General features: G+C 38.3%; 1 protein-coding gene across 1 annotated transcript in view; it reads right to left on the minus strand.

The window, feature by feature from the left end:
* ITGB3 (integrin subunit beta 3) overlaps positions 1-25664 on the minus strand; it is a 96744-nt gene that overhangs the window by 14014 nt on the left and 57066 nt on the right. Inside the window, exons 4-11 of the mRNA XM_039331457.1 lie at positions 24806-25058; positions 23506-23677; positions 21957-22118; positions 20221-20316; positions 19850-19939; positions 8648-8782; positions 3522-3951; positions 130-358 (exon numbers count right to left, since the gene is read on the minus strand). Of these exons, the coding sequence (XP_039187391.1) occupies positions 130-358; positions 3522-3951; positions 8648-8782; positions 19850-19939; positions 20221-20316; positions 21957-22118; positions 23506-23677; positions 24806-25058 (1567 nt within the window). The remainder of the gene's footprint in view (positions 1-129; positions 359-3521; positions 3952-8647; positions 8783-19849; positions 19940-20220; positions 20317-21956; positions 22119-23505; positions 23678-24805; positions 25059-25664) is intronic.

Raw genomic sequence — 25664 nt, forward strand, 5'->3', positions numbered from 1 at the left:
ATGCAGGTACCATTTACCTAGGATTGTAAATAATTACCCCGAGATTCAGGAATGAAAGTAAATCCTAAGGTTCAGACCCCCAAGAACTGGTTTCTTTCTTATGAAACCAAATAGGAATTTGTCACTCACTTTTTGATGGTGCAGGCATCAGGGCAGGTTGGGCACTTCTCACAGGTATCTCCGAAAGAGCCAGGCTGAGTACAGACACATTTCCCACAGGCACAGTATCCTCGGCCTTGCCCACTGCACACCAGCCCATTGCTGGACATGCAGGTGTCTGTCCGAGTTGTACAGTTACAATATGTTCCAGTCCAGTCAGGGTTGCAGGCACAGTCCCCACAGATGCATTTCCCATGTCCTACAGGCAAACAATCGTATGAAAATAGGTCTTTATTTTTAATGCTAAGATGTCAATTTTAGCATTAAGTTGCCAGTCCCCTTCTACCTTCTCAACCTCTCTCCCCAAACACATGGAAAGCAAATACAAAAGTTAAACAGGATAACATACTTTCTGGAGATCACTGGCTGATTTTAGGGAAGTGGTTCTTTTTTTCTGACCCCTTTTTGTCATTCAAATGTTAATAATCAGAAAGTTTTCATACTTTGTATTATTTTATTATAGGCAATTTCTCCCCAATTTCTCCAAAGAGCTCAAGGCTTCTTCCTTCCAAAGATTGGCTTCAAAGCCTGTAGGGATTCCCTTCAGACATTCTAAGCAGGACCAAACAAGTTTCCCCAGGGATCTGGAGAAAGATTTCCGGTATTTTACCAACTCCTCATCATTTTATGCATGTAGTTAGATCTGAGTCATACTGTATGTATATATGCACAATTAATTAAAAATACAAAAAGGCTGAAAAGTCAGATTCTCAAATGTGTAGGGGAAACCTTTTTGCCTCACTCGAGACTCACCAGACCACAAGATATGACTGTCAACTTCTACCCACCAAAACATCTTCTAATGGTACATTCTTTTAACAGTTCTGATACCATCCCAGAAAGGTTGAAATATAATTGTTAAATTAATCATTGTAGATAGTGCAGATTGTGTCTCTAGAACAGTGTTTCATAACTTCCTCAGCAATTTTAAAATGTGCAGACTTCAAATCCCAGAATTCATCAGCCAGCACACTGTTCTAGGATAAGGAAAGCTATAGGCAACAAAGTTTCTGCTCTTAATACTTTACTTCAACATAGCCAAATAACTAGGACTTCTCCTTGCATACACTTTGTTCAGATGTGCACTGACCCTTGAAACTACTGGAGCAGTGAAGTCATTAGAATCTGATGGTTATTGCCTTATGAGAGAAAAGCTTAGAAGCCTCAAAAAAAGCTGCCATTGAAATAACCAGCGGAAGTATTTTTCTATTGTATTGACCTACCTTCTAAATTCATGAACAGAGGGAGGGAGGGAGAGACATACAGACAAATAGGCTGACAGACAGCAGAGAATGAATGATAATGAAGACTAGTCGATGAGAAATTCCAGTGAATCATGGGGATGATGAGCTGAATAAGGGGCTGGCTGGAACAAAATCTCTAGCAATACCAGGAAAATATATACAATATTAGGAAACAGTTTGTGAATTTGTCACATAGCTAAGAAATAATTATTTGTCTGGGAAAAAACAAGTAATGGCTTCATCAAAGGGTATTGAAGGGGAGGGTTGGAGTAAGTAGAACAACAAAAATAGAAATGGTTCTTGGAACACTTACAGATGTCCGATTAGATTTTGGATCTTCATGCTAAACTCCACATCTCAGAATTAATTTGCAAGCTATCTCATTTCATACACAACATTAATTAAAGTCCCATGTCACAAAGAAATATAATATGTTAGGGAAATCTTTCCAATTCCTTGTTGAGGAACATCTTCATCTGAATGTCAGATTACTCTTAGAAGTATACAGTAACAGCGGGACCAATAAGGGATATGGGAAAACTATTCAGAATCCACATTCAGTTTTGAGCAAATTTCACTTCCTACTAGTACTGGTGATGTTATCTAGTTTGGTAATTAAATGTTTGCAGGAAAACAAACAAGTCCTGAGAGCATTAAGAACCCCACATTCATTTTTTTTATCATATTTCTATGACAACTAGTGCCCTGTAGCATCTTTCTCAGAGCAAGTTAGAAATGGTTGCACAAAGAGTTCTTGAGAAAAGCAACTACTTTCCTTCCCTTTGTAGTACCAAGTTGAAATCCTGAAATTACTGTGTACAAAACTGTGCCCTCCAGTTGCGTCCTGGCTGTTTATTATTAAGCAGAAGCAGCCATATCTGTGTTTCTCAAGTGGAAAATTAGGCCAAATGAGAATATTGCAACCCAGATTAATTCTAACTATCCTGGTGGCCACTGAACAGAACAATATAACAGTACAATAAGTTTTTAGAAAAAAACACAGCGATTAAGTTCTGTGATGAGTACCTGGCCAGCCTGTTTTATCAGTATTTGAGGATCATCCTGACATTCCACATTGCACAATAGTTGTATTTTGTAGCACATACAGAAACTTCCCTGGAATTGAATGAGTTGTTGTTCTAGACACAAGCAAGTACAATTCTTCCACTTCTCATAATCAAATCACAGCAATCGTCTCCTTTAACACTGAGTCACATACACACAGCAGTCATGAGTTCCATACAGATAGCTGCTTCTAATACTTTTTTCTTCTTTCATAAAAGTGAATTGAGTCCTATCTGGATCACCAGGTTAATGGTTATATTGTACGAAAGTGTTTAACTGTATTTTTTCCTAAGCAGCAAGTTTTAGCTTGCTTTTGGAGGCATGCAAATACAAATGCTTTTTGCTTACTATACCAAGGTTTTGATTTAATTCTTTCCTAAAGAACAGATTTTTCAGTTCTTGATCCAACAGTTTTAGTAAAGCACAAGCTTGACAAATTATATGTGTTTATAGTTATTCCAGCTTGCTCTGGCAAACATAAATAACTTTGCATCTGTATGTTTACAATCCCAATGGTAATTAAATATATGAGTTAACCTTTAGCCAGAAGGAGAATGAATAATCTGTGATATATTTATACTCCTGCACTTACTCACAGCCTAGACAAAAATAGAGAAATAACAAGATAACACCTTCCCTTATTTTTCAAACCACATGTGATTATGCCATAAAACACCTGAAATATACCCCAGAAATAAAGCACTTTAATTCTCCAAATGTTGCTGAATTATCCCTCTCAGGACTTGTTATGAATTGGTTATATTAGCTGCTGAGGATGCTGTGAGAGATTGCTGTTCCTTAATAAAAATGTGAGTGTCTATGTATTGGAAATGTGTAATATTTTTCTCCTTTATGCTATCTTATCTTTAATGATAAATTATTATATTTAAAGATTATATTGTTATATTATTATTGTATTTAAACTTTCTAGTTTTTTTTTTTTAAGAATGGAGACAGAAAGGGGAGGTGCACTCCCTGGAATAATTGTTCTTCTTTGCAGGTATGTACAGCTCTTAGAAGGCCATCCCACTCCCTCAGGCTGATACCACTCACCTGAGCATAATTCTCCTTTGTAGCGAACACAGGAGAAGTCATCACATTCACAGTATTTGCCTGATATCCTGCCAAAGTCACTGCTGTAGCAAACACATTGGCCACAGATACATTCTCCCCGCTGGCTGCAAAGTGGTTGTCCCTGACCTGGGCTGCAATTGTCTTGGTGGGAGGGGCCATATTCTTCCTCAGAGCACTCGCACTGGGAACCCAGCCGGCCTGGGTGGCAACGGCACATCCCACATTCAAAAGTGCCATTCCCATTGTTACAGTGATTGCTGTAAGGTTCAGAGTAATTCTGGCAAACACAGTCACAGTTAAAGTTCAACAGGACAGTCAGGCTGTCTTCAAAGCCCACTGGCTTAATGGTGAAAGAGTTCTTCTGGTTCTTTGGACAACCGCGGACCTTCGCTTCCACACTGAAGCTCACCTGGAGAGAGGTTTAAAAGGAAGAATTGCTCAGGTTAAGGAAATATCCTAAATATGTCACATTCAGTTTAGATGCATACACAGAGAAAGAGAGAGAAAAAGCAATCAGAATAATGTATAATTGTTTGGTAGAGTTACTGGTTGCAAAATCAGCATGGGGAGAGCTTCCTTGTAATGCCGATGTACCTGCAGCAGGCAATAGAACGTATCAGCTTGGATTAAACTTGCACAGTATTTTAATGAGAGACCACTAAGAAATCCAGGGCTGCAGGCAGTACAGTAAAGTTCAGAAACAACAACAAATCCTCAAGAAACAATTCCACACAATTGCAAAGAAAACTATATGGATATCTCCACAGGTTTGTCTTTAATTAACCTAGTACTAATAAAAAGGGAGAGATATATTCATTAATTTCAGGGGGGAAATTTGTAGATGGAAGAAAAATGTTCAACTGTTGTTCATCTTCACAACCCTTCCTCAAATCATTTTCAATTTCTTTTTCATTTTTTTTCCTAAGTTGATCTCCAAGATCATAAACAAGCTGGGCTGAGATAATGAGGAAACTGGCTTTAGCGAAGCCTTATGTAGTGGACAGCAAAAAAATAACATAAAAACCCAGTTAAATATTTCTATTCCTTTAGTAACCATTGATTTATTTTATTTTGTAAATTTAGACACCACCCATCTCACTATCCAAGTGACTCTGGGTTGTTTACAAATACAAACCATAAAACCAATTAAAAGTGACATAATTAAAAGCAAAATTAAAGCCAAGTACAGAACAAAATAAAAACAAAGTTTAAAAGGCAATTTAAAAGGTGGAGGGAGCATCCTTAGGCTAGCAACCAACCCCACGTTTGCCTGCTATTTTTTAATCCTTGCATTGATTAACAGAGCCAATTCTGTCTCTTCCAGAATGCCAAAAGAGTAGGGGCCAACCTCATTACTGGGAGCAAGATATTAATTAATTAAATGTATTTACTGTCCATCTCACTATCAAACGAATTCTAGATATTTACAATGTGATACAAACATTAAAAGGTGGAATATTAAATTTTAAATTAACAAAAATTAGCTAAAGTAGGAACCAGTATACAATGGAGTAGAGATGAATCTTCTTCTTAATCCACTAGCCACCTCCAGTATGGAACACTCTCGTTGGAGGCCCAGGCCAATCAGAGCCGGGTTTTAAGGCCCTTTCAGAAGGCCAAGAGGTGGGGGCAGCAGCAGAGAAGGATTTTTTCTTAGATGTTGCCAATGGAAATTCTTTAACCAGCACTGTCCATACATGCCTTCCCTGCCTGACTGGGTGAGATGGATTAATGTAATTGGAACAGCACAGTTTCTTAGATAGTCTGGTTCCATGCCATGAAGGGCTTTAAATTCAATATTTTGAATTGGACCCAGAACCAAACTGGCACCCAATGCAGCATATGCAGCAAAGTTATTATATGTACAATCTTCAGAGTGTGCAAAATTGCTAGTGTGGCCATATTCTGCACCAGCTGCAGCTTCCAGCTACTCTTCAACTATCTGTCCCATATAGAACACCTTTGCAGTAGCCCATGTGAGAAATGACCAAGATATGAGTGACTGAGAGAAGGGCTTCCTAGCCATGATTGCTACCTGCTCCTTGAGCAGGATTCATGAGTCCAATGGTGAATTCTAAGGGACCCCCAAATTACTCACTGGCTCCATATGTGGCAGCACAACCCCTTCCAAGACCAAAGATGATAAACCATCAGATACAGAGAAGCAGCCCCACATAGCCACTCCATCTTATTGGGATTCAATTGATGCTAATTGTTCCTCATCCAGAACTCCCCGATCCAGACTCCCAGAGTCTCTGGGCACTGCAAAAAACATCCACAGTATCATTTAATTCACCTGAGATGTGGATGTACAACTGGTATGATTTGCATAGTGTTGATACTCATCCCATAGTGATGGATGACCTCATCCAGCAACTTCATGTTAGATGCTAAGCAAGAGCAGAGAGAGTCTTGAGCCCTGTGGCATCCCACAGAACTAGACCTCTTGCTCACAACCAACTAAAATTGGGACTGGCCACAGAGGAAGGAAATGAACCAGCACAAAACCATGCCCCCACACTTCTAGGTCCCTAAACTGACTCCAAAAGATATCATGACTAATGATATAAAAACTGCTGAAATGTCAAAAAGAGTAACTATGGACACACGATCCCTATCCTGCTCCTGCCAGAAATAATCCAAAAACATGACCAATGTTTCTGTCCCATATCTGGGCTTGAAACTTGACTGAAAGGGGTCCAGATAGTTCATTTTATTCAGGATTCTCAGCAGCTGCAGACCCTCCACCTTCTCAACTATTTTCTCTAAAAAGAGGGAAAGATGAGAGATTGAATGAAAAGTATCTAGTATGATGGTAGGTGACAGCTTCTTAAAGAGAGGACACACCACAACTGCTTTAAAAACTGCTGGCAAAACCCCTCCTTCAAGAATTAATTAACCATCATTAGGACTCAGCCATATGTCACCTTCCAGGTAACCATGAACCAGCCAGGAGGGGGCATGGATCTAGTTCACGGTCATGTTTACTGCCTTGAGTACCCTATCCATTTCCTTGGGTCCAACAGGATCAAACTGTTCCCAGGTGACCTGATAAGTCCACACCACAGGACTGCAGCACATTCTATGTCCAAATGGGAACATACTGTTGCATTTATTCCCATTACTCACTTCAATCTATAAAAATTAGGGAATAAATGTGTGCCGGGTAATATGAAATCTTGATTTTTCTTCTGCTGTAGCCACCTTCTGCTACTGCTATTCTTGTCTAGCATAGTTCAGACAGAGACAATGTACAGAATTTCTGAATTTGCAGATAATAATTTTCTCTTCACTATCTGCCCACAGCAACCTTTTCCTCTCACTTTGTGTCCCACAGGTGTCCCAAGGCAAAAGCCACATACTGAAGGAGATGCTAGTGACACAAGTGAATGTCTTTTCTCTAGCATAATCAACCTCTTCAACAGGAAGAGATTGGACTCTTAAAGTGTGCATTCACCCTTGGAAGAGGAGACAACATGCCAAGGAATTTAAGATTCATATAGCTCATTCAAACAACCAATGTTTATTCATTTTAGCTTTGACCACTACACAGACAAGAGTCTTTGTGGAAATAGATTATTTGGCTGCCCATGCCCAAAATGGCCATGAGGGGTGCATAGAAGGCAGCCTAAAGTAGCCAACAGGAGCTAGGCAGATCACAGTTGGACATTGGCACATCACCAACCTCATTGTCAATGAAACACTCTACATTCTCTCTCCAATAACAATTGTGTCAGGAGAAGAGAGAGACTGCTTTAAAGCTAAAGTAGCTACCGTATATTCCGTATATAACGACTTTTGAGAGTGTTGAAACAGCCTCCAAACTTGGGGGTTGTCTTATATGCTGAGTCATCTTATACGCTGGAAATAAGGTAGTTTCTGGCATATAAGACAACTTTCTAGGCATGCAACTTGGCGTCGATCGTCTTATATGCCGGAAATAATGTAGTTTCCGGTGTATAAGATGACTTTCTAGGCATGTGACTTGGCGTCGATCGTCTTATACGCCGGAAATACTGGTAGTTTCCGGCGTATAAGACGACTTTCTAGGCATGCGACTCAGCGTCGATCGTCTTGCGACCCGGCATCGAACTCAGGGGTCATCTTATACACCGGGTCGCCCTATATGCCGGAATATATGGTACATATTACTTTAAGCCGCCTTGAGTGTAAAGGAGAGGAGACAAAGGCACGAACAAACATTGAAAGTATGTTTTAAATTGCCCAGATTCGAGGTCCATTTTATATACAACTTTTCCAGAAATAAATATATTGTGGGTCTAATTGTGCTCCTCTCAAATCTCTGAATTTAAAAAGTTGCCTTGTGTGTCTTCTTGAAAAACTTCAGAAATGTCAAAGTATTATTGGTTCTTTACAAACAGGTTGTTCATAAAGAAAGAAGGAAACAGGTTTATTGTAATTGTTGTAATAAAAAAAGTACTGTCCTATAATTGAGGTCTTTTTGATCCATGATTCCTTGGCACTTATCTCTATTTTTTGCTTCTTCCTTGTGTGTATTTTGTGTGACTGCAAGAGTTGAAATGGTGCTTCTTGTTATAGCAGTACATTATAGTGACACATTTGCTGCCTAATCATCTGGATGAAGATACTAAAAAACACAAATTTTGTGTTGGTTTTTTGTTAAAATGCAGAGAGCAACTTTTTTGACCAGAAAATCTACCTATCCATTGCAGGAATTTATGTTTCCAAATGTAATTACAATTAATTGAGGGTCATAGCTGGACATTTCAAAATAATGAAGGCCCCTTTTTCAAGAAGACATTTGCTAAAATAGGATTGATATCAAGTGGTAATTTTCAGATTGGTGACTCAGGGAATAGAGACAAAACCCAACTTGATAATGGAAAGATGTATATTCTATTCAGGAAAAGTTCCTTTAAAAAAATACCTTAGAGCAAAGCTTTTAATAAATATTTATCAGAGCTGTTGTGGGGTTAATATTTAAACCTATAGCATGTTTGCTGTACCGATAGTAAAATGTGACTTTCCTTTTAAAAGTGATGGGAAACCATCATCTTAATTGTAGCTTTAATTGCAACTCTCTACGATTATTTTTGCCTTAAAATGGGGCCCCCATAACTCACTGTATCGCCGATCTTGAGTCCAACACAAGATTTAACTCCAGGAATGACTTCATTATTCAGGCAGGTGGCATTAAATGAGAGGGATAATTCCTCTGGGAGATTACGGACTTCTAGTTCCACTTTGGAACGGATTTTCTGAGGAAGGACAGGAAGAAAAAGAAAATCAGCCTCCATCCAGTTGTGGAATGGCACCTCATCTAAAAACCCAACTAATCTTCCCAATTTAAATTTGTCAGGCTCCAACTCACTTTAAAATAATAATAATAATAATAATAATAATAATAATAATAATAATAATAATAATAATAATAAAAAACTGCTCTGGGACTTCAGAATTCAAACAGACAAGCACCTGCCACATAACACCCCAGACTTAACAATTGTCGATAAGAAAGACAAAAAAGTCTGGATAGTAGACGTTGCAGTGCCTGGAGATAGCAGAATAGAAGAGAAAGAACTGGAGAAGATAACAAAATACAAAGACCTACAAATAGAAATAGAAAGACTGTGGTAAAAGCAAGCAAGGGTAGTACCAATAGTCATAGGCTCCTTGGGTGCAATACCAAAACAACTGGAGCACCACTTGAACACAATTGGCATTGACAAATTCGCTATTAGTCAATTGCAAAAGGCGGCCTTATTAGGAACTGCTTCCATTCTGCGACGATATCTGTAATACCATCAAACATCCACATCTGCCTATCCCAGGTCTTGGGTAAGGACTCGATAGGTAGACAAAATGCCAAATCCAGTCTGAACATCTGGCTGACTGTGCGATGATCAATAATAATAATAATAATAATAATAATAATAATAATAATACAAGCAGTGGCATGACAAAGTACCAACAATGGTGCATTGGAAGATCTGCAAAAAATATCATTTGCCTGTAAGCAAAAACTGGTGGGATCATAAAATAGAGAAAGTCATAGAAAATGATAAAATTAAACTGCTCTGAGTCTTCAGAATTCAAACAGACAAGCACCTGCAACATAACACTCCAGACTTAACAATTGTCGATAAGAAAGACAAAAAAGTCTGGATAGTGGATGTGGCAGTGCCTGCAGATAGCAGAATAGACGAGAAAGAACTGGAGAAGATAACAAAATACAAAGACCTACAAATAGAAATAGAAAGACTGTGGCAAAAGCAAGCAAGGGTAGTACCAATAGTCATAGGCGCCTTGGGTACAGTCCCAAAACAACTGGAGCACCATTTGAACACCATTGGCATTGACAAATTCGCTATTAGTCAATTGCAAAAGGCGGCCTTACTAGGAACTGGTTACACCCTGCGATGATATCTGTAATACCATCAAACATCCACATCTGCCTATCCCAGGTCCTGGGTAAGGACTCGATAGATAGACAAAATGCCAAATCCAGTCTGAACATCTGGCTGACTGTGCGATGATCAATAATAATAATAATAATATAATAATAATAATAATAATAATAATAATAACCAGAAAAATAATGACAATGAATCATGCCCTTCATCCATGCAGTGACATTGACAGACTTATCTACCAAGGCAAATAGGTGGGCGTGGAATGCTACAAGTACATCAGATGGTTGAAGAAGAAAAAATGGCTTTGGAAGAATAGCTGAAGAACAATGATGAAGATGCACTGAAATTAGTATATCAGGAAGGCTTACTAACTACTGGAGAGACCAAACTGGCCTACAAGAAAGACCAAATGAAGAACAGAATAGAGGCATGGGAAAACAAAGCACTACATGGCCAATACATTAAAAAAATAGCTGGGAAAGCAGATAATCACAAGACCTGGCAATGGCTAAGAGCAGGAAAATTGAAGAAAGAGACCGAGGGACTAATTCTGGCTGCACAAGACCAAGCCTTAAGGACAAATGCATAGAAAGTCAAAATTGAGAAGACAGCAACAGACAGTAAGTGCCGCCTATGCAAAGAAGCTGAAGAAACAGTGGACCACCTGGTAAGCTGTTGCAAGAAGATTGCACAGACTGACTACAAGCAGCGGCATGACAAAGTAGCAACAATGGTGCATTGGAAGATTTGCAAAAAATATCATTTGCCTGTAAGCAAAAACTGGTGGGATCATAAAATAGAGAAAGTCATAGAAAATGAAAAAATTAAACTGCTCTGGGACTTCAGAATTCAAACAGACAAGCACCTGCAACATAACACCCCAGACTTAACAACTGTCGATAAGAAAGACAAAAAAGTCTGGATAGTGGACGTGGCAGTGCCTGGAGACAGCAGAATAGAAGAGAAAGAACTGGAGTAGATAACAAAATACAAAGACCTACAAATAGAAATAGAAAGACTGTGGCAAAAGCAAGCAAGGGTAGTACCAATAGTAATAGGCTCCTTGGGTGCAATCCCAAAACAACTGGAGCACCACTTGAACACCATTGGATTGACAAATTCGCTATTAATCAATTGCAAAAGGCGGCCTTACTAGGAACTGCTTCCATCCTGCGATGATATCTGTAATACCATCAAACATCCACATCTGCCTATCCCAGGTCCTGGGTAAGGACTCGATAGGTAGACAAAATGCCAAATCCAGTCTGAACATCTGGCTGACTGTGCGCTGATCGATAATAATAATAATAATAATAATAATAATAAAATAATATAATAACCAGAAAAATAATGACAATGAATCATGCCCTTCATCCACGCAGTGACATTGACAGACTTTTATCTACCAAGGCGAATAGGTGGGCGTGGAATGCTACAAGTACATCAGATGGCTGAAGAAGAAAAAATGGCTTTGGAAGAATATCTGAAGAACAATGAGGAAGATGCACTGAAATTAGTATATCAGGAAGGCTTACTGACTACTGGAGAGACCAAACTGGCCTACAAGAAAGACCAAATGAAGAACAGAATAGAGGCATGGGAAGACAAAGCACTACATGGCCAATATATTAAAAAAATGGCTGGGAAAGCATATAATAAGAAGACCTGGCAATGGCTAAGAGCAGGAAATTGAAGAAAGAGACCAAGGGACTAATTCTGGCTGCACAAGACCAAGCCTTAAGGACAAATGCATATAAAGTCAAAATTGAGAAGACAGCAACAGACAGTAAGTGCCGCCTATGCAAAGAAGCTGAAGAAACAGTGGACCACTTGGTAAGCTGTTGCAAGAAGATTGCACAAACTGATTACAAGCAGCGGCATGACAAAGTAGCAACAATGGCGCATTGGAAGATCTGCAAAAAATATCATTTGCCTGTAAGCAAAAACTGGTGGGATCATAAAATAGAGAAAGTCATAGAAAATGATAAAATTAAACTGCTCTGGGACTTCAGAATTCAAAGACAAGCACCTGCAACGTAACACCCCAGACTTAACAATTGTCAATAAGAAAGACAAAAAAGTCTGATATAGATGTGGCAGAGCCTGAGATAGCAGAATAGGACGAGGAAAAAAAAGAGGAAAACCTTGAGAAGATAACAAATACAAGACCTAACAAATAGAAATAGAAAGACTGTGGCAAAAGCAAGCAAGGTAGTACTAATGTCATAGGCCGCCTTGGTGCAATCCAAAACAACTGGAGCCCCATTTGAACACCATTGGCTGACAAATTCGCTATTAGTCATTGCAAAAGGCGGCCTTCTAGGAACTGCTTCCATCCTGCAATGATATCTGTAATACCATCAACATCCACAATCTGCCTATCCCAGGTCCTAGGTAAGGACTCGATAATAGAACAAAATGCCAATCCAGTCTGAAACATCTTGGCTGACTGTGCGATAATCAATAATCATATAATAAATAATAATAATAAAATATAATATAATCTAAGAATACCCAGAAAAATAATGATAATGAATCATGCCCTTCATCCACGCAGTGACATTGATAGACTTTATCTACTAAGGCAAATAGGTGGGCGTGGAATGCTACAAGTACATCAGATGGTTGAAGAAGAAAAATGGCTTTGGAAGAATATCTGAAGAACAATGATGAAGATGCACTAAAATTAGTATATCAGGAAGGCTTACTAACTACTGGAGAGACCAAACTGATGAAGAACAGAATACAGGCATGGGAAGACAAAGCACTACATGGCCAATACATTAAAAAAATAGCTGGGAAAGCAGATAATAACAAGACCTGGCAATGGCTAAGAGCAGGAAAATTGAAGAAAGAGACCGAGGGACTAATTCTGGCTGCATAAGACCAAGCCTTAAGGACAAATGCATAGAAAGTCAAAATTGAGAAGACAGCAACAGACAGTAAGTGCCGCCTATGCAAAGAAGCTGAAGAAACAGTGGACCACTTGGTAAGCTGTTGCAAGAAGATTGCACAAACTGATTACAAGCAGCGGCATGACAAAGTAGCAACAATGGTGCATTGGAAGATCTGCAAAAAATATCATTTACCTGTAAGCAAAAACTGGTGGGATCATAAAATAGAGAAAGTCATAGAAAATGATAAAATTAAACTGCTCTGGGACTTCAGAATTCAAACAGACAAGCACCTGCCACATAACACCCCAGACTTAACAACTGTCGATAAGAAAGACAAAAAAGTCTGGATAGTAGATGTGGCAGTGCCTGGAGATAGCAGAATAGACGAGAAAGAACTGGAGAAGATAACAAAATACAAAGACCTACAAATAGAAATAGAAAGACTGTGGCAAAAGCAAGCAAGGGTAGTACCAATAGTAATAGGTGCCTTGGGTGCAATCCCAAAAAAACTGGAGCACCACTTGAACACCATTGGCATTGACAAATTCGCTATTAGTCAATTGTAAAAGGCGGCCTTACTAGGAACTGCTTCCATCCTGCGACGATACCTGTAATACCACCAAACATCCACATCTGCCTATCCCAGGTCCTGGGTAAGGACTCGATAGGTAGACAAAATGCAAATCCAGTCTGAACATCTGGCTGACTGTGTGATGATCAATAATAATAATAATAATAATAATAATAATAATAATAATAATAATAATAATCCTTTTCTTTTCCCCCAGTGAGGCACTACCTTGACGTGGTTGTGGGGCTTGTGTACTCTGAGGAAGATGAGAGCTATGCCAGAGGTTCAACCATACTGGACAGGTCTCATCAGAGGAGTCAGACAAAGAGTGTCTCTCCCATAAAAAATATGGTGAGACGTAAATTTCAGAATGCCATACCGGCTCGGACGTCGCCCGGGTTAACAAGGTCCGCACTAGATATTGGAGTTCCTGGATATATGGTGAAAAATGGGTTACAGGACTCAGGACTGTTGGCTGAGCAACCAGGGCCAGCAGCTGCAGAACTACTGGAAGAAAAGGTGTTTACCCGTCGCAGATACAGAGTGATGGAAAACAAAGAAATAATGATCTGTTACTACAGATCAAGTCCAACAAGAAGAGGATATCTAAAACGAATGCACCAATTCTGGAAAGAACAACATCCAGAATCAGAAATAACAGAACAGAGACTAGAAGATCAACGCCGATTTATAACACGAAATAAAGTATTTACAGAAACAGAATTGGACGAACTGCAAAGGTTTACCCAGGGCAAAGAAATCAAAGCCTTACAAGAAGTAATTCAGAATGTAGAGGCAAACCAGGGGGAGTTGGCAGTGAAAGAATCCAGTAGAGATATACAACTGTTCTCATTTGGAAACCAGGCACCTCTTCCTCATGAAGAACAAAACCCTCTAACTAAAGAAATAAAAGAATTGAAACAAAGAATAATTGAGCATCTAGAACAGCACAAAAACAACAGAATAAGGCTGCCTGCATTGAAGCTTGTTCCAAAGAAACAGCTAGCACAAGCATTAAAAGATGCAAATACTGCAATAGCAAGTATAAGCACCAATTCACTGCAAGAAAAAAACCAACTAATGTACAGCACAGCTGCAGTTATAACAGAATACCTGGGATGTAAAATCAACAAAAAAGAAAAACAAACAAACAGTGCACCACAAAAATGGAAGGTTAGATTAGAAAATAAGATCAGCAAGTTAAGATCACATGCAAGCAAGCTAGAACAGATGAAAGAAAAGAAGCTGAAGAACAAGAAGACAAAAGAATACCTAATCAAGAAATACCACTTAGAAACAAGGAAGATCAAGGAAGCATTGGAAATAATAAAGCAACAAATAACAGCTATAGCCAGGAAAATCAGTAGATATGAAGCTCGAATTGCAAACTATAGGCAGGAACCTCCACTTTCAATCCAATCAGAAACGGTGTCTACCAATCCATAATTGAGAAACTGCAAGGGAATCAGTCAGTACCTGACAAGGAAGAAACAGTGCAATTCTGGAAGCCAGATACTGGGATAACCCAAAGAAATACAACAAGGATGCAGCTTGGTTTAAAAAGAGGTGGATGCAAATAAAACAGAGTTGAAAAGAAAGGAACTAGTAATAACAAACAAAAACTGGTAGAAAAAAAGAGCAAAGAAAAATCAAAAAAATTGGTCAGCACAGGTGAAGATGAACTGCATGGGTTTTGGTTGAAACATTTAACTGTTATACACCCATTCATTGCCAAGCAGTTCAACAATATACTACAAGGAGGAGAAATTGAAAAGTGGCTAACAACTGGGAAAACCTACCTAATAATGAAAAAATCCAGCAAAAGGGGCAACACCAGGCAACTACAGGCCAATTACCTGCTTACCAACAACTTTCAAATTACTAACTGGTGTGGTAGCTGATGCAGTACAACAGCATCTAGTTGAAAACAATCCTTTCTACCTGAGCAGAAGGAAACGCCCCAATAGCAGAGGAACAAAAGATCAACTCCTAATAGACAAAATGATCTTGGGAAAACTGCAAGGAAGAAGGAAAACCAACCGTGAATGTGGCATGGATTGACTACAAAAAGGCATTTGACTTCTCTGCACACATGATTGAGATACTCAAGTGCCTAGAAATAACCAGGAGTAAGCTAGAAACATCAGAAAATTTGTGCAAGATAGATAGGCACAATGAAGACACAGTTGCAGATCAATGGTGAGAGACTGGGAGAGGTTAATATCAAGAGAGGAATATTTCAAGGAGATTCATTGTCACCATTACTATTTGTTATTGCACTGTTTCCTCTGTCAACAATACTGACTAACTCAGGACATGGCTATCAAACATCAAAAACATCTGCTAGACTATCCCACCTCCTTTACATGGATGATCTGAAGCTGTATGGAAAAACATCATCTGAAATAGAATCGCTGCTCAACACTGTCCGTATATATAGCAAGATATTGTAATGGAGTTTGGCTTGGACAAATGTGCCACACTTACTATCAAACAAGGAAAAATAGTGAAAACTGAAGGAATCAAGATGCCCCACGAAAAAAACATTAAGAGTCTGGATGAGGAAGAATACTACAAATACTTGGGTATCCTTCAAGCTGACAACATCAAGCACACTGAAGTCAAGAAAAAGATTAGAGGTGAATACATCAAGAGAGTGAAGAAGATCTTAAGTCCAAACTCAATGGAGGGAAAACCATAAAGGCAATCCAACACCGGGCAATCCCAGTCATTAGGTACACAGCTTGGAAATAGTGGACTGGACTCAAGCAGAACTAAAAGCAATGGATAGGCAGACCAGAAAAATAATGACAATGAATCAGGCCCTTCATCCACGCAGTGACATGGATAGACTTTATCTACCAAGGCAAATAGGTGGGCGTGGAATGCTACAAGTACATCAGATGGTTGAAGAAGAAAAAATGGCTTTGGAAGAATATCTGAAGAACAATGATGAAGATGCACTGAAATTAGTATATCAGGAAGGCTTACTAACTACTGGAGAGACCAAACTGGCCTTCAAGAAAGACCAAATGAAGAACAGAATATAGGCATGGGAAGACAAAGCACTACCTGGCCAATACATGAAAAAAATAGCTGGGAAAGCAGATAACAATAAAACCTGGCAATGGCTAAGAGCAGGAAAATTGAAGAAAGAGACCGAGGGACTAATTCTGGCTGCACAAGACCAAGCCTTAAGGACAAATGCATACAAAGTCAAAATTGAGAAGACAGCAACAGACAGTAAGTGCCGCCTATGCAAAGAAGCTGAAGAAACAGTGGACCACTTGGTAAGCTGTTGCAAGAAGATTGCACAGACTGATTACAAGCAGCGGCATGACAAAGTAGCAACAATGGTGCATTGGAAGATCTGCAAAAAATATCATTTGCCTGTAAGCAAAAACTGGTGGGATCATAAAATAGAGAAAGTCATAGAAAATGATAAAATTAAACTGCTCTGGGACTTCAGAATTCAAACAGACAAGCACCTGCAACATAACACCCCAGACTTAACAATTGTCGATAAGAAAGACAAAAAAGTCTGGATAGTGGATGTGGCAGTGCCTGGAGATAGCAGAATAGAAGAGAAAGAACTGGAGAAGATAACAAAATACAAAGACCTACAAATAGAAATAGAAAGACTGTGGCAAAAGCAAGCAAGGGTAGTACCAATAGTCATAGGCTCCTTGGGCGCAATCCCAAAACAACTGGAGCACCACTTGAACACCATTGGCATTGACAAATTTGCTATTAGTCAATTGCAAAAGGCGGCCTTATTAGGAACTGCTTCCATCCTGCGACGATACCTGTAATACCATCAAACATCCACATCTGCCTATCCCAGGTCCTGGGTAAGGACTCGATAGGTAGACAAAATGCCAAATCCAGTCTGAACATCTGGCTGACTGTGCGATGATCTCCAATATAATAATAATAGTTCAGTATTTCCTTCAATCTACCTAAATTAGTTAGAGTTAATGTAGATCAGTTGGGAGGTTCAGTTGAGCTTGATTCTAAGAAAAAATTAATAGCATTCCTCAGCAGGAAAAGCTAATGGGAAAAGCAATTAAATATGGATGGGAGTTTCTAAAATAAGGCAGTAACAATTCCAGTGAGAAAAATATTGGGGACAGTAGAAAAACCCTGGTATGGTAAAGAATGGAAAACAAGAGGGGCATCTAAGTGGTCCAGAACTATAGACATGGACTTGAGGAGATTAAAGCTCAGCAGGATATTGGCAAAGGATGCTAAGAATAACAAAAAGAGCTTCTTTGATATACTCACAAGAAAAGAATTAGTACAACAGCTGCTCAGTAAAGAATGCAAAATGCTAACAAATAGCAAAGAAAAGGCAGAACTACTCAATTACTATTTTGGTTCAGTGAAAAATATATTGCTATAGAAGTTGTTTATAAACTGAGTATGTGTGAGCAGTGTAATGTTGCTGCAAAAAAAAAAAAAAGGCAACTGCAATTTAAGGCTGCATTAATAGAAGGAGTATTTCCAAATCATAGGAGACAATAGCTTTCCCTTAACCTATGACAACCAAACCCTTAATACAATGTTCCATTCTGAGTAGATGGAGCGGGATTGAGACCAGGAGGGATGAATAGATAGCAAATGGGGCAAGGAAAGCCAAATGACATGTGTATCATGTTATAATGCCAATGACATGACACCTGTAGCTGTCAGAGGGAATAACATGATCGACAGAATCACATTATTGTTTGCTTTGCTCAGTGATGTCATGAAGCACATGTTATCATTTTGTGGCCATTATGGCTTAGAGCAGAGCCTTATGATTCAGATAAACTAGAATGGATTCAGTGAAAAGCACTGAGGGATGGTCAGGGGTCTAAATCTCATGAAAAGAGACAGAAGTAAATGGGGATATATGACCTTGAGAAGAGAAGGCTGAAAATATATATGATAGCATTCTTCAAAGGCCTTAAAGGATTTCAAAAAAGAATCTGTTGAAAAGTCTGCTCAGAGCATAGAACGATGAATAATAGATTTATATTACTGGGGATGCAGATTATATCTGAATGTAAGGAAAATCTTTCTACCAATAAAAATATTTCAGCATAGAACCAATTATGCTCTTCACTGAATATGTTGAAATAGACTGCTAGTTATCTGCTCAGGATGCTTTGAATTCCTGTACTAAGTAGGGATTGGATTCATTACCTAAATGGCTCCCTCCAGTTCTATGTTCTTATGAAATCAAGGATCAGATTGCTCAGCCATAAAGTTCCTAATGTAACTTTCTGTAAATATCTGTCAGCTGACCACTAGGGATAGGAATCTTAACTATTAAAAGAAACAGTTCAGTGATTCAGTCAGCGTAAAACAAACAAACAAAAAACAGTTTTTTGATTAAAGCATTAGCTAGAACTCAAGAAACCATGAGTTCTAGTCCTGCCATAAGCACAAAGCCTGCTGGATGATCTTGTACCAGTCACATTCTTTCTCTCAACCTAGGAAAAAAGCAATGGAAACCCACTTCTGAAATCTTGCCAAGAAAACTGCATAGGCATGCCAGCCAGTTGCCAGGAGTCCAAAGGAACTCAAAGACAACTCTCCAAAGCAGGAGATGGATTCAGTGCTAGTAGAAAAGATAAGAAATATAAAGGACAACTTTGCTTTGAAAGTTTTAATGTGAAACTAGGGTTTTATGCTAACTGCATCTATATATTTAGATTCAGATCGGCCTATATAAATGAATAGCCATGAGACCTGCTGCTATACTCAAAAGAAGGCAATGCCAGAAGTTTTGTCGAAGGAAAACAGCCAAAGCCCTTAATAAGACTTCATTATCCACAGTAGATATATTGGTAACATAATTTTGTTTTAGCAAATAAATTTAAGAAGGCCACAATTCAGGAACAGAAGAAGAGAATGCATGGGGGACAATGCAAAAGAAAAGAAAAGAAAAGCCCCAAGTGCACCAAGTGCAGTGATTTATCAATTATTTTATCTGTTTTTTCTTTTTAAAAAAATGACTAAATTCCAAATAAAATTACTAGAGTTTTTCAGAAATCAACCCCCTATTTGCACCTCTATTCATCCTCTAAACTCTATGTTGTATCTTTGGTACATGAAAAATATTAGTCAAGCAGTGGGCTGAGAAGTACAAGTTATTGCTTTAAATTCCTAGTTATGGCTAAGAACATGTCAAAAAGGTCAAAAAAATTCAAGATGGTAACTGTGAGCATGTGATCAAAGTTGCTATTCTTTTTCATTGTATATCACAATTATAATATTAAATAAGCAGGATTTCAATTACATAGTTGTGCTCCTTCCCCATAGGCATTTTTTCAACCACCCCCGTCCCCACCAGTTTGATATTTTGGTATCTACAGAAGTTACCTTTTGCCTTTAGTGCCAGACAAATCCTCACAATAACCCAGTGAAACTTTTAGACATTCCTATTCATGGACTCACCCCATAGGAATCCAAAATGAGCTGTAGAACATTGCTTGAGTCCCTTGACAAGGTCCCTACAGTAGTGCCTGGGAGCAGCTCACTGTAGTTCTGAAAAGAAAACAGCACAGATTTCCCTTAAATGGACAAATACAAGCTAAGAAAATTGGGATACAGTTTTTCTATGTCAGACTGATTTTTTAAAAAAAGTTTTAAAAGGGAGCCAGCATTACTCTCTTCCTATCTCTGGTAGAGTTCTTTGATTTCTTTTTCTAATAAAGAACAGCAAAAAAGGAAACAGCAACCCAACATCTAGACAAACCTTTTCTTGTTTAGACTTTCCAGTCCCACAATATTCCCTAAACATAATGTGGATCAATGTGTCTTCTTACCTGGTAGAGACCAACTATGTTCTGAGTCACTGCAAAAATCAAGTTAATGTTTTTCTGTGAGAGTTTGTCTGTCAACAGACCAAGAGATGGGTAATCCTTGGGAAGAAAAATCAAGAGAGGCAAATGAATAATCTGCTTGCCTATCATTGCATAGAAAAAAAAATCATAGCTTATAATTGATAGAACATAAAAATAGGTCACTTACTAGTTATTTTATGTACTGTACCTAATTAAAACATTGGTATCTCACCTTTCTTCCAAATTTTCAAGACATTTACAGTAAACCTATCATCATGCTAAAGATATTCCCATAAATGTTATCTATGAAAAAGCCAGATCTCGAGACCTCTTTCAATCTACAATTGCCTTTTACAGTATTATAAGCACATCAAAGAATCTAGGATGGTGCTATGGGAATTAAGGGATTGCAGAGCAAAATAATGGGGAAGAATTATTAGGAACAGAACATACTGTAAATAAGACTACATTCCAGCATAATTTTTAGGCACACCATCTTTACTTTCTTCCAAATTAGTGTAAAAATACAATTTATTCCAAATAGGAAATTACTGCTTTTGAGAACATTGTTAAAGTTAGGGCAAAGCCTGCTTTTTTCCTGGGACAATGAATGATCTGATCTCAGTTACAGGGTACCTATACTGAGGGTGCAGTACACAATATACACTCCAGAAAAAAGCTTCAGACTGTAATATTGTTCAGAAATTGCTGAGAACCTCACTTTCATTAGAGAATCTAGGGGGTTTTGGTGCTGTCTGAGCTTGATTGTTTTCTTGTAGACATTTCATTACCCAAATTATGTAACATCATCAGTGATAGTAAGGAATGGGGTTTGCTCTCAGTTTATATTCTATACTAATGACTTTTGCTCTGGCAGAGCAAGCCACTAGAATATAAACTGAGAGCAAACCCCATTCTTTACCAGCATTGATTATGTTACCTAGTATGAGTAATGAAACAAAGGAAGCAAACAAACCTAGACAGCACCAAGAACCCCTCATTTCAAACCCAAGCTACAAATATTCTCCTTTATCGGTACAGAGAATCTAAGAAGGCCAAAACCAGTGGGAAGAATCTGGGATTTACATGTCCTTTTCTTTCAAATTAGAAAGCCCCACTGACTACCTAAACACTGTGATTCTCATGCCATCCTTCTTTTCATCTTCTTCTCCTTCATTAATGTTGTTGTCCTTCTGAAAGCTCAAAACACCCTAAATAAAATTTTCTTTATCATCACTGGGAGAAAAAAAGGCTAAAGGAGCAAGTACTTTGGGGTAGCTAATGAAGGAGGAACCTTTACTGAGTAAGAAAATACTAATTTATTTATTTGTTTATTTAATATGCTGCCTCACTCATCAAAAAGATGACTCTATCTGAAAGTTCAGATAGTTCAGCTGAAAGTTATTTCAAAATGGCAAAAGCCCCATTGTTTAACAGGACTAAGCATATTTGCCAAACATGGAATCACATTATTGTTCCTAGGGCTAGTGATTAGTATACAGAAAGCCTCATTGACTGAAAATTCCAGCACTTGTAATCTAGCTTACCTGGAGGACACCAGGCTAGGGAAGGCTAAACTAACTTTTAACTTAGATAACATAGAGAAAGTAAACCTAAAGTTCATGGAATTCTAGCCATGTGTATCATCAGCTATAATGGAACAATTTTTGTAGCTATATTAATCCCAATCCTGTGGCTACAACATGAAATACCCTCACCAGTGTGGTAGAAGCTTCATAATAGTTATTGCTGTTCATGTGGCACTTCCCATCATTGGGTATCACAATTCCAGCCAGTCTCCCATCTAAAGCAATATGTGTCTTGGCATCTGTAGTGAAGACCAACAAGTGGGAGGCATCAGGTCTCCAGCCAATTTTATCCTGTAAGAAAATAGTCTCCATTATATGTTCAAAACAAAATCAAAACCCCATAAAGAAGAAGTCCACAAAGATATTCACAGCACCAATCAGAGGGAATTAGTTAACTCTTTAAGGCTGAAATATAAATGGTGGAAAAGAAGTGGTGTATAGGTAATCCTCGAGTTACAACTACAATTGAGCCCAAAATTTATGTTGCTAAGTGAAACATGTGTTAAGTGAGTTTTGCCCCATTTTTTTTTTACTTTTCTTGCCAAATTGTTAACTGGAGCGTTGCATTTGTTAAGTTAGTAACTTGGTTGTTAAGTGAATTTGGATCCCCCATTGACTTTGCTCGTCAGAAGGTGCAAAAGCTGATCCCGTGACCCCAGGACACTGCAGCCATCATAAATATGAACCAATTGCCAAGCATCTGAATTTTGATCATGTGACCATGGGGATCTGCAATGATTGTAAGTGTGAAAAATGGTTATAAATCACTTTTTTCAGTGCCGTTGTAGCTTCGGGCGCTCATTAAATGAACTATTGTTAGGTCGAGGACTACCTATATAGGGCTGACTCATGCCTTTTTAAAAAAAATATTTTTATTATTAAATTCAATAATAAAAATCAGTAAGAGTCATATATAATAAAACAAAATGTAAAAAGTCACAGTGCAAAATAGCAACACACACACACACACACATGTGTATATTTCAGATTTCTTTTTGCTGACAAAGAGTTAAAGATTTAAATGGGAGACTAGTATAGCTATTTCAGACTCATTTTGTCCTCATCAGCTAGCCACACCCTTTATGGGATTCGAACCAGGGCAATCTGCATGCTAGGCAGTTGTATTAACCACCAATCTGAATCTGTAATATATTGAAGTTGCAACTTGAGCCTGCTTAACGCCCCTAGTTGGGGGGCTGCAAGGCAAAAGAGATTATAAAAAAATAGAGCTGCAGTATAGCAGTCAAAATGCCAAGGTGCATCAATCAGACCGGGAAAAAACTCATCCAACAGGTCACCCACTCCCATACTCAATAATTGAGAGAGAAAAAAAATCTCCAAGTGTTTAAAGGCAGGCCGGCCAATGAATTCTTGGGTTAGGGGATGTTCCTTCTATCCCTTTAATAACTATATATGACAACCGAAGTATGGTTGATTTCTGAAAACATAAAGTTGTTCGATGTTTAGGAGACAAAATATCTCAGGCCCCCAAAGAGAAATCCAGCCCATACATCTTTGCCGACTTAATTAGCACCAGAGTAATGATTTGTTGAGAAATAGATTTTTCTCCTAAGATACTCTTAAATTTCTAAAAAGCTGTCAAACAATAACAAATTTATAACAACAACAATAATAACAAAATTATGCTGAATCCCCCATAATAGAGATGGCCTCTTACATCACAGACAACTGCTTGGATAATGGCATCAAATCCTCCTTCAGGTGCATCTCGATTCTTAGACACACTTTGCTTCTTCACCTCCTCATTGAAACGCTTGACCTCATCTGTGAGAGCTAGGACATGCTTGTAGCCAAACATTGGCAGGCAGTGATCATTTGGTGGTTTCAAGCTAAATGATAGCATATTAAGCTTAGAAAAGGTAACAGGAAACTAAAAATCCAAGGAAGTCCACAGAATTTAGCACAGCTATTGGCCTCAAGTTACGCACCCTCTCAGCTAAACAACCCAATCTATTAAAGGGTCATTAACCCAACTCTTCCCCTCCATCACAGTAATTTCCAAAAGCATATGGAAGTTTGGCAGTGCTCTCATTAAATACATTAGTTATTTAGTGCCATTAGAGTCAAGAATAAATAGTTGAAATTGCTAAGGAGGAACCCAGCTACTACTCATTCCTGGAGTTACTTAGCCCATATAACACCACTACTTTGTGAGCCAATGTGGTTCCAGACATAATTAAAGGCACTGGTTGACATCTTTACAGCCCTTCAAGGTTTGAGACTGGGTTACTTGAGTGAACACTTCACTCTGGTTTTTTCTATCTGCCTGATGCACTTTGGCAGGATGGGCATACTTTGAATCCCATTGGCTAAAGACTGTTGGTTGGCAGGATTCAGAAGGTGTCCCTTTGTGTTATGGTGCCCACCCTATGAAACCTTCTCCCACTGGAGACAAGAAGGCCCCAATCTTCCTGGCTTTTTATAAGGCTCTGAAGACCTGATTCTGTGTCTGGATCTAGATCCCCAAGTGTGTGAAGGAATCTATCTCCTATTAATGCTATACACTATGATGTTTTCCTTGGCTGCTATGCCTTTTTAAATTTTGTATTTGTGGTTGTAATTGTTTTATTTTTATTTGATTTTTTTTGCTGCCTAGAGCTATTTGTTAAGATGGGCAGCTATACAAATGAATAAAATGAAATAAACCTCATGAAATTCCCTAGATTTTTTACATGATATTAAGAAAGAAATATATCATTCTGTCTGCACATATTTAAGATAAAGAGGGAACAGAAATACACATTTAGTAATCTTTAGAATTACAGTTTATAAATTTTAGCATTAGAGATAGGGTATCTGAGGTGTTTGAGATGCTTCTAGGCTGCCACACCCTTCATCTCTGATTTTTGGCCAAGTTGACCCAAGGTAATGGGAGCTAACCTCAATTGCAACTGGGGAACTCAGGTTTGTTTAACAAAGATTGAATCATCAGTGTTTCTTCTGAATAGAGAACTTACTCATAACATGGGTTTTCAATGGCCTCTGGAGGAGAAATGTACATGTAAGGGGACAAGGGTTTGTCCACAAAAGCTCCAAAGCCAATCCTCAGGTTGCTGGTCACTTTGCGCATTTTCATGGCTAGATTGGTACCTAAGTTCTGGATATTGTGGAGGTCATCCTTCATGGAATTGGACAAATCCATTAGATAGTAGATGTCCACGGGATAATCTTCCACCTGGCGCACTTGTATTGAGAAAATTTGGGAGTCATCTGAAATAGCAAAAATAGATAAGGGCTGAAAGACTAAAGATGAGGGATATTTTTCCAAAGATTTCAACTTAGTTTACTCTTTCCAAATGTTTGATTTACTCAAGTCACATTGTCACAGGCTTCAGTTATTATAAACAAACCCAAATATGCACCATTCTTTTTCCCATGACTGATATTTCTGGCCATATGGGATCAATATTCCAGATCAGTTCAGTTTGATGGCCTAGCACAAACATATCTGTAGACATCCTCTTTTTTTGTCATTGCCAGACTTCTAGCTTCAGCCAATGTCTTTTCTTTCTCTTTATACTTTAATAAAAATCAATGTAGTAAGTTGACATGAAATAGTGCAAAATCACATTATTTCTCATTACAACCATATACTCCAGATTGTTATTTGCATATTGACTTACAATATTCAAATATATAATTACAAATAATTAAAAAAGACATATAACAAGGCAAGGCAGCAATAATGGTTCCAAATACAAGTTAGGTCTCATAGGCATCCCTGGGAAATAAAAATAATGGGTGGCTGCTAGCAAATGCTTTGCCAAGAAATGTGTCCACATTCTTAACAATAACAATAACAACAACAACCTTGTT

Source organism: Crotalus tigris, unplaced genomic scaffold (genome assembly GCF_016545835.1).
Source record: "Crotalus tigris isolate CLP2741 ecotype Arizona unplaced genomic scaffold, ASM1654583v1 scf7180000024437.13266115, whole genome shotgun sequence".
In the NCBI taxonomy this organism is placed as follows: Eukaryota; Metazoa; Chordata; class Lepidosauria; order Squamata; family Viperidae; genus Crotalus; species Crotalus tigris.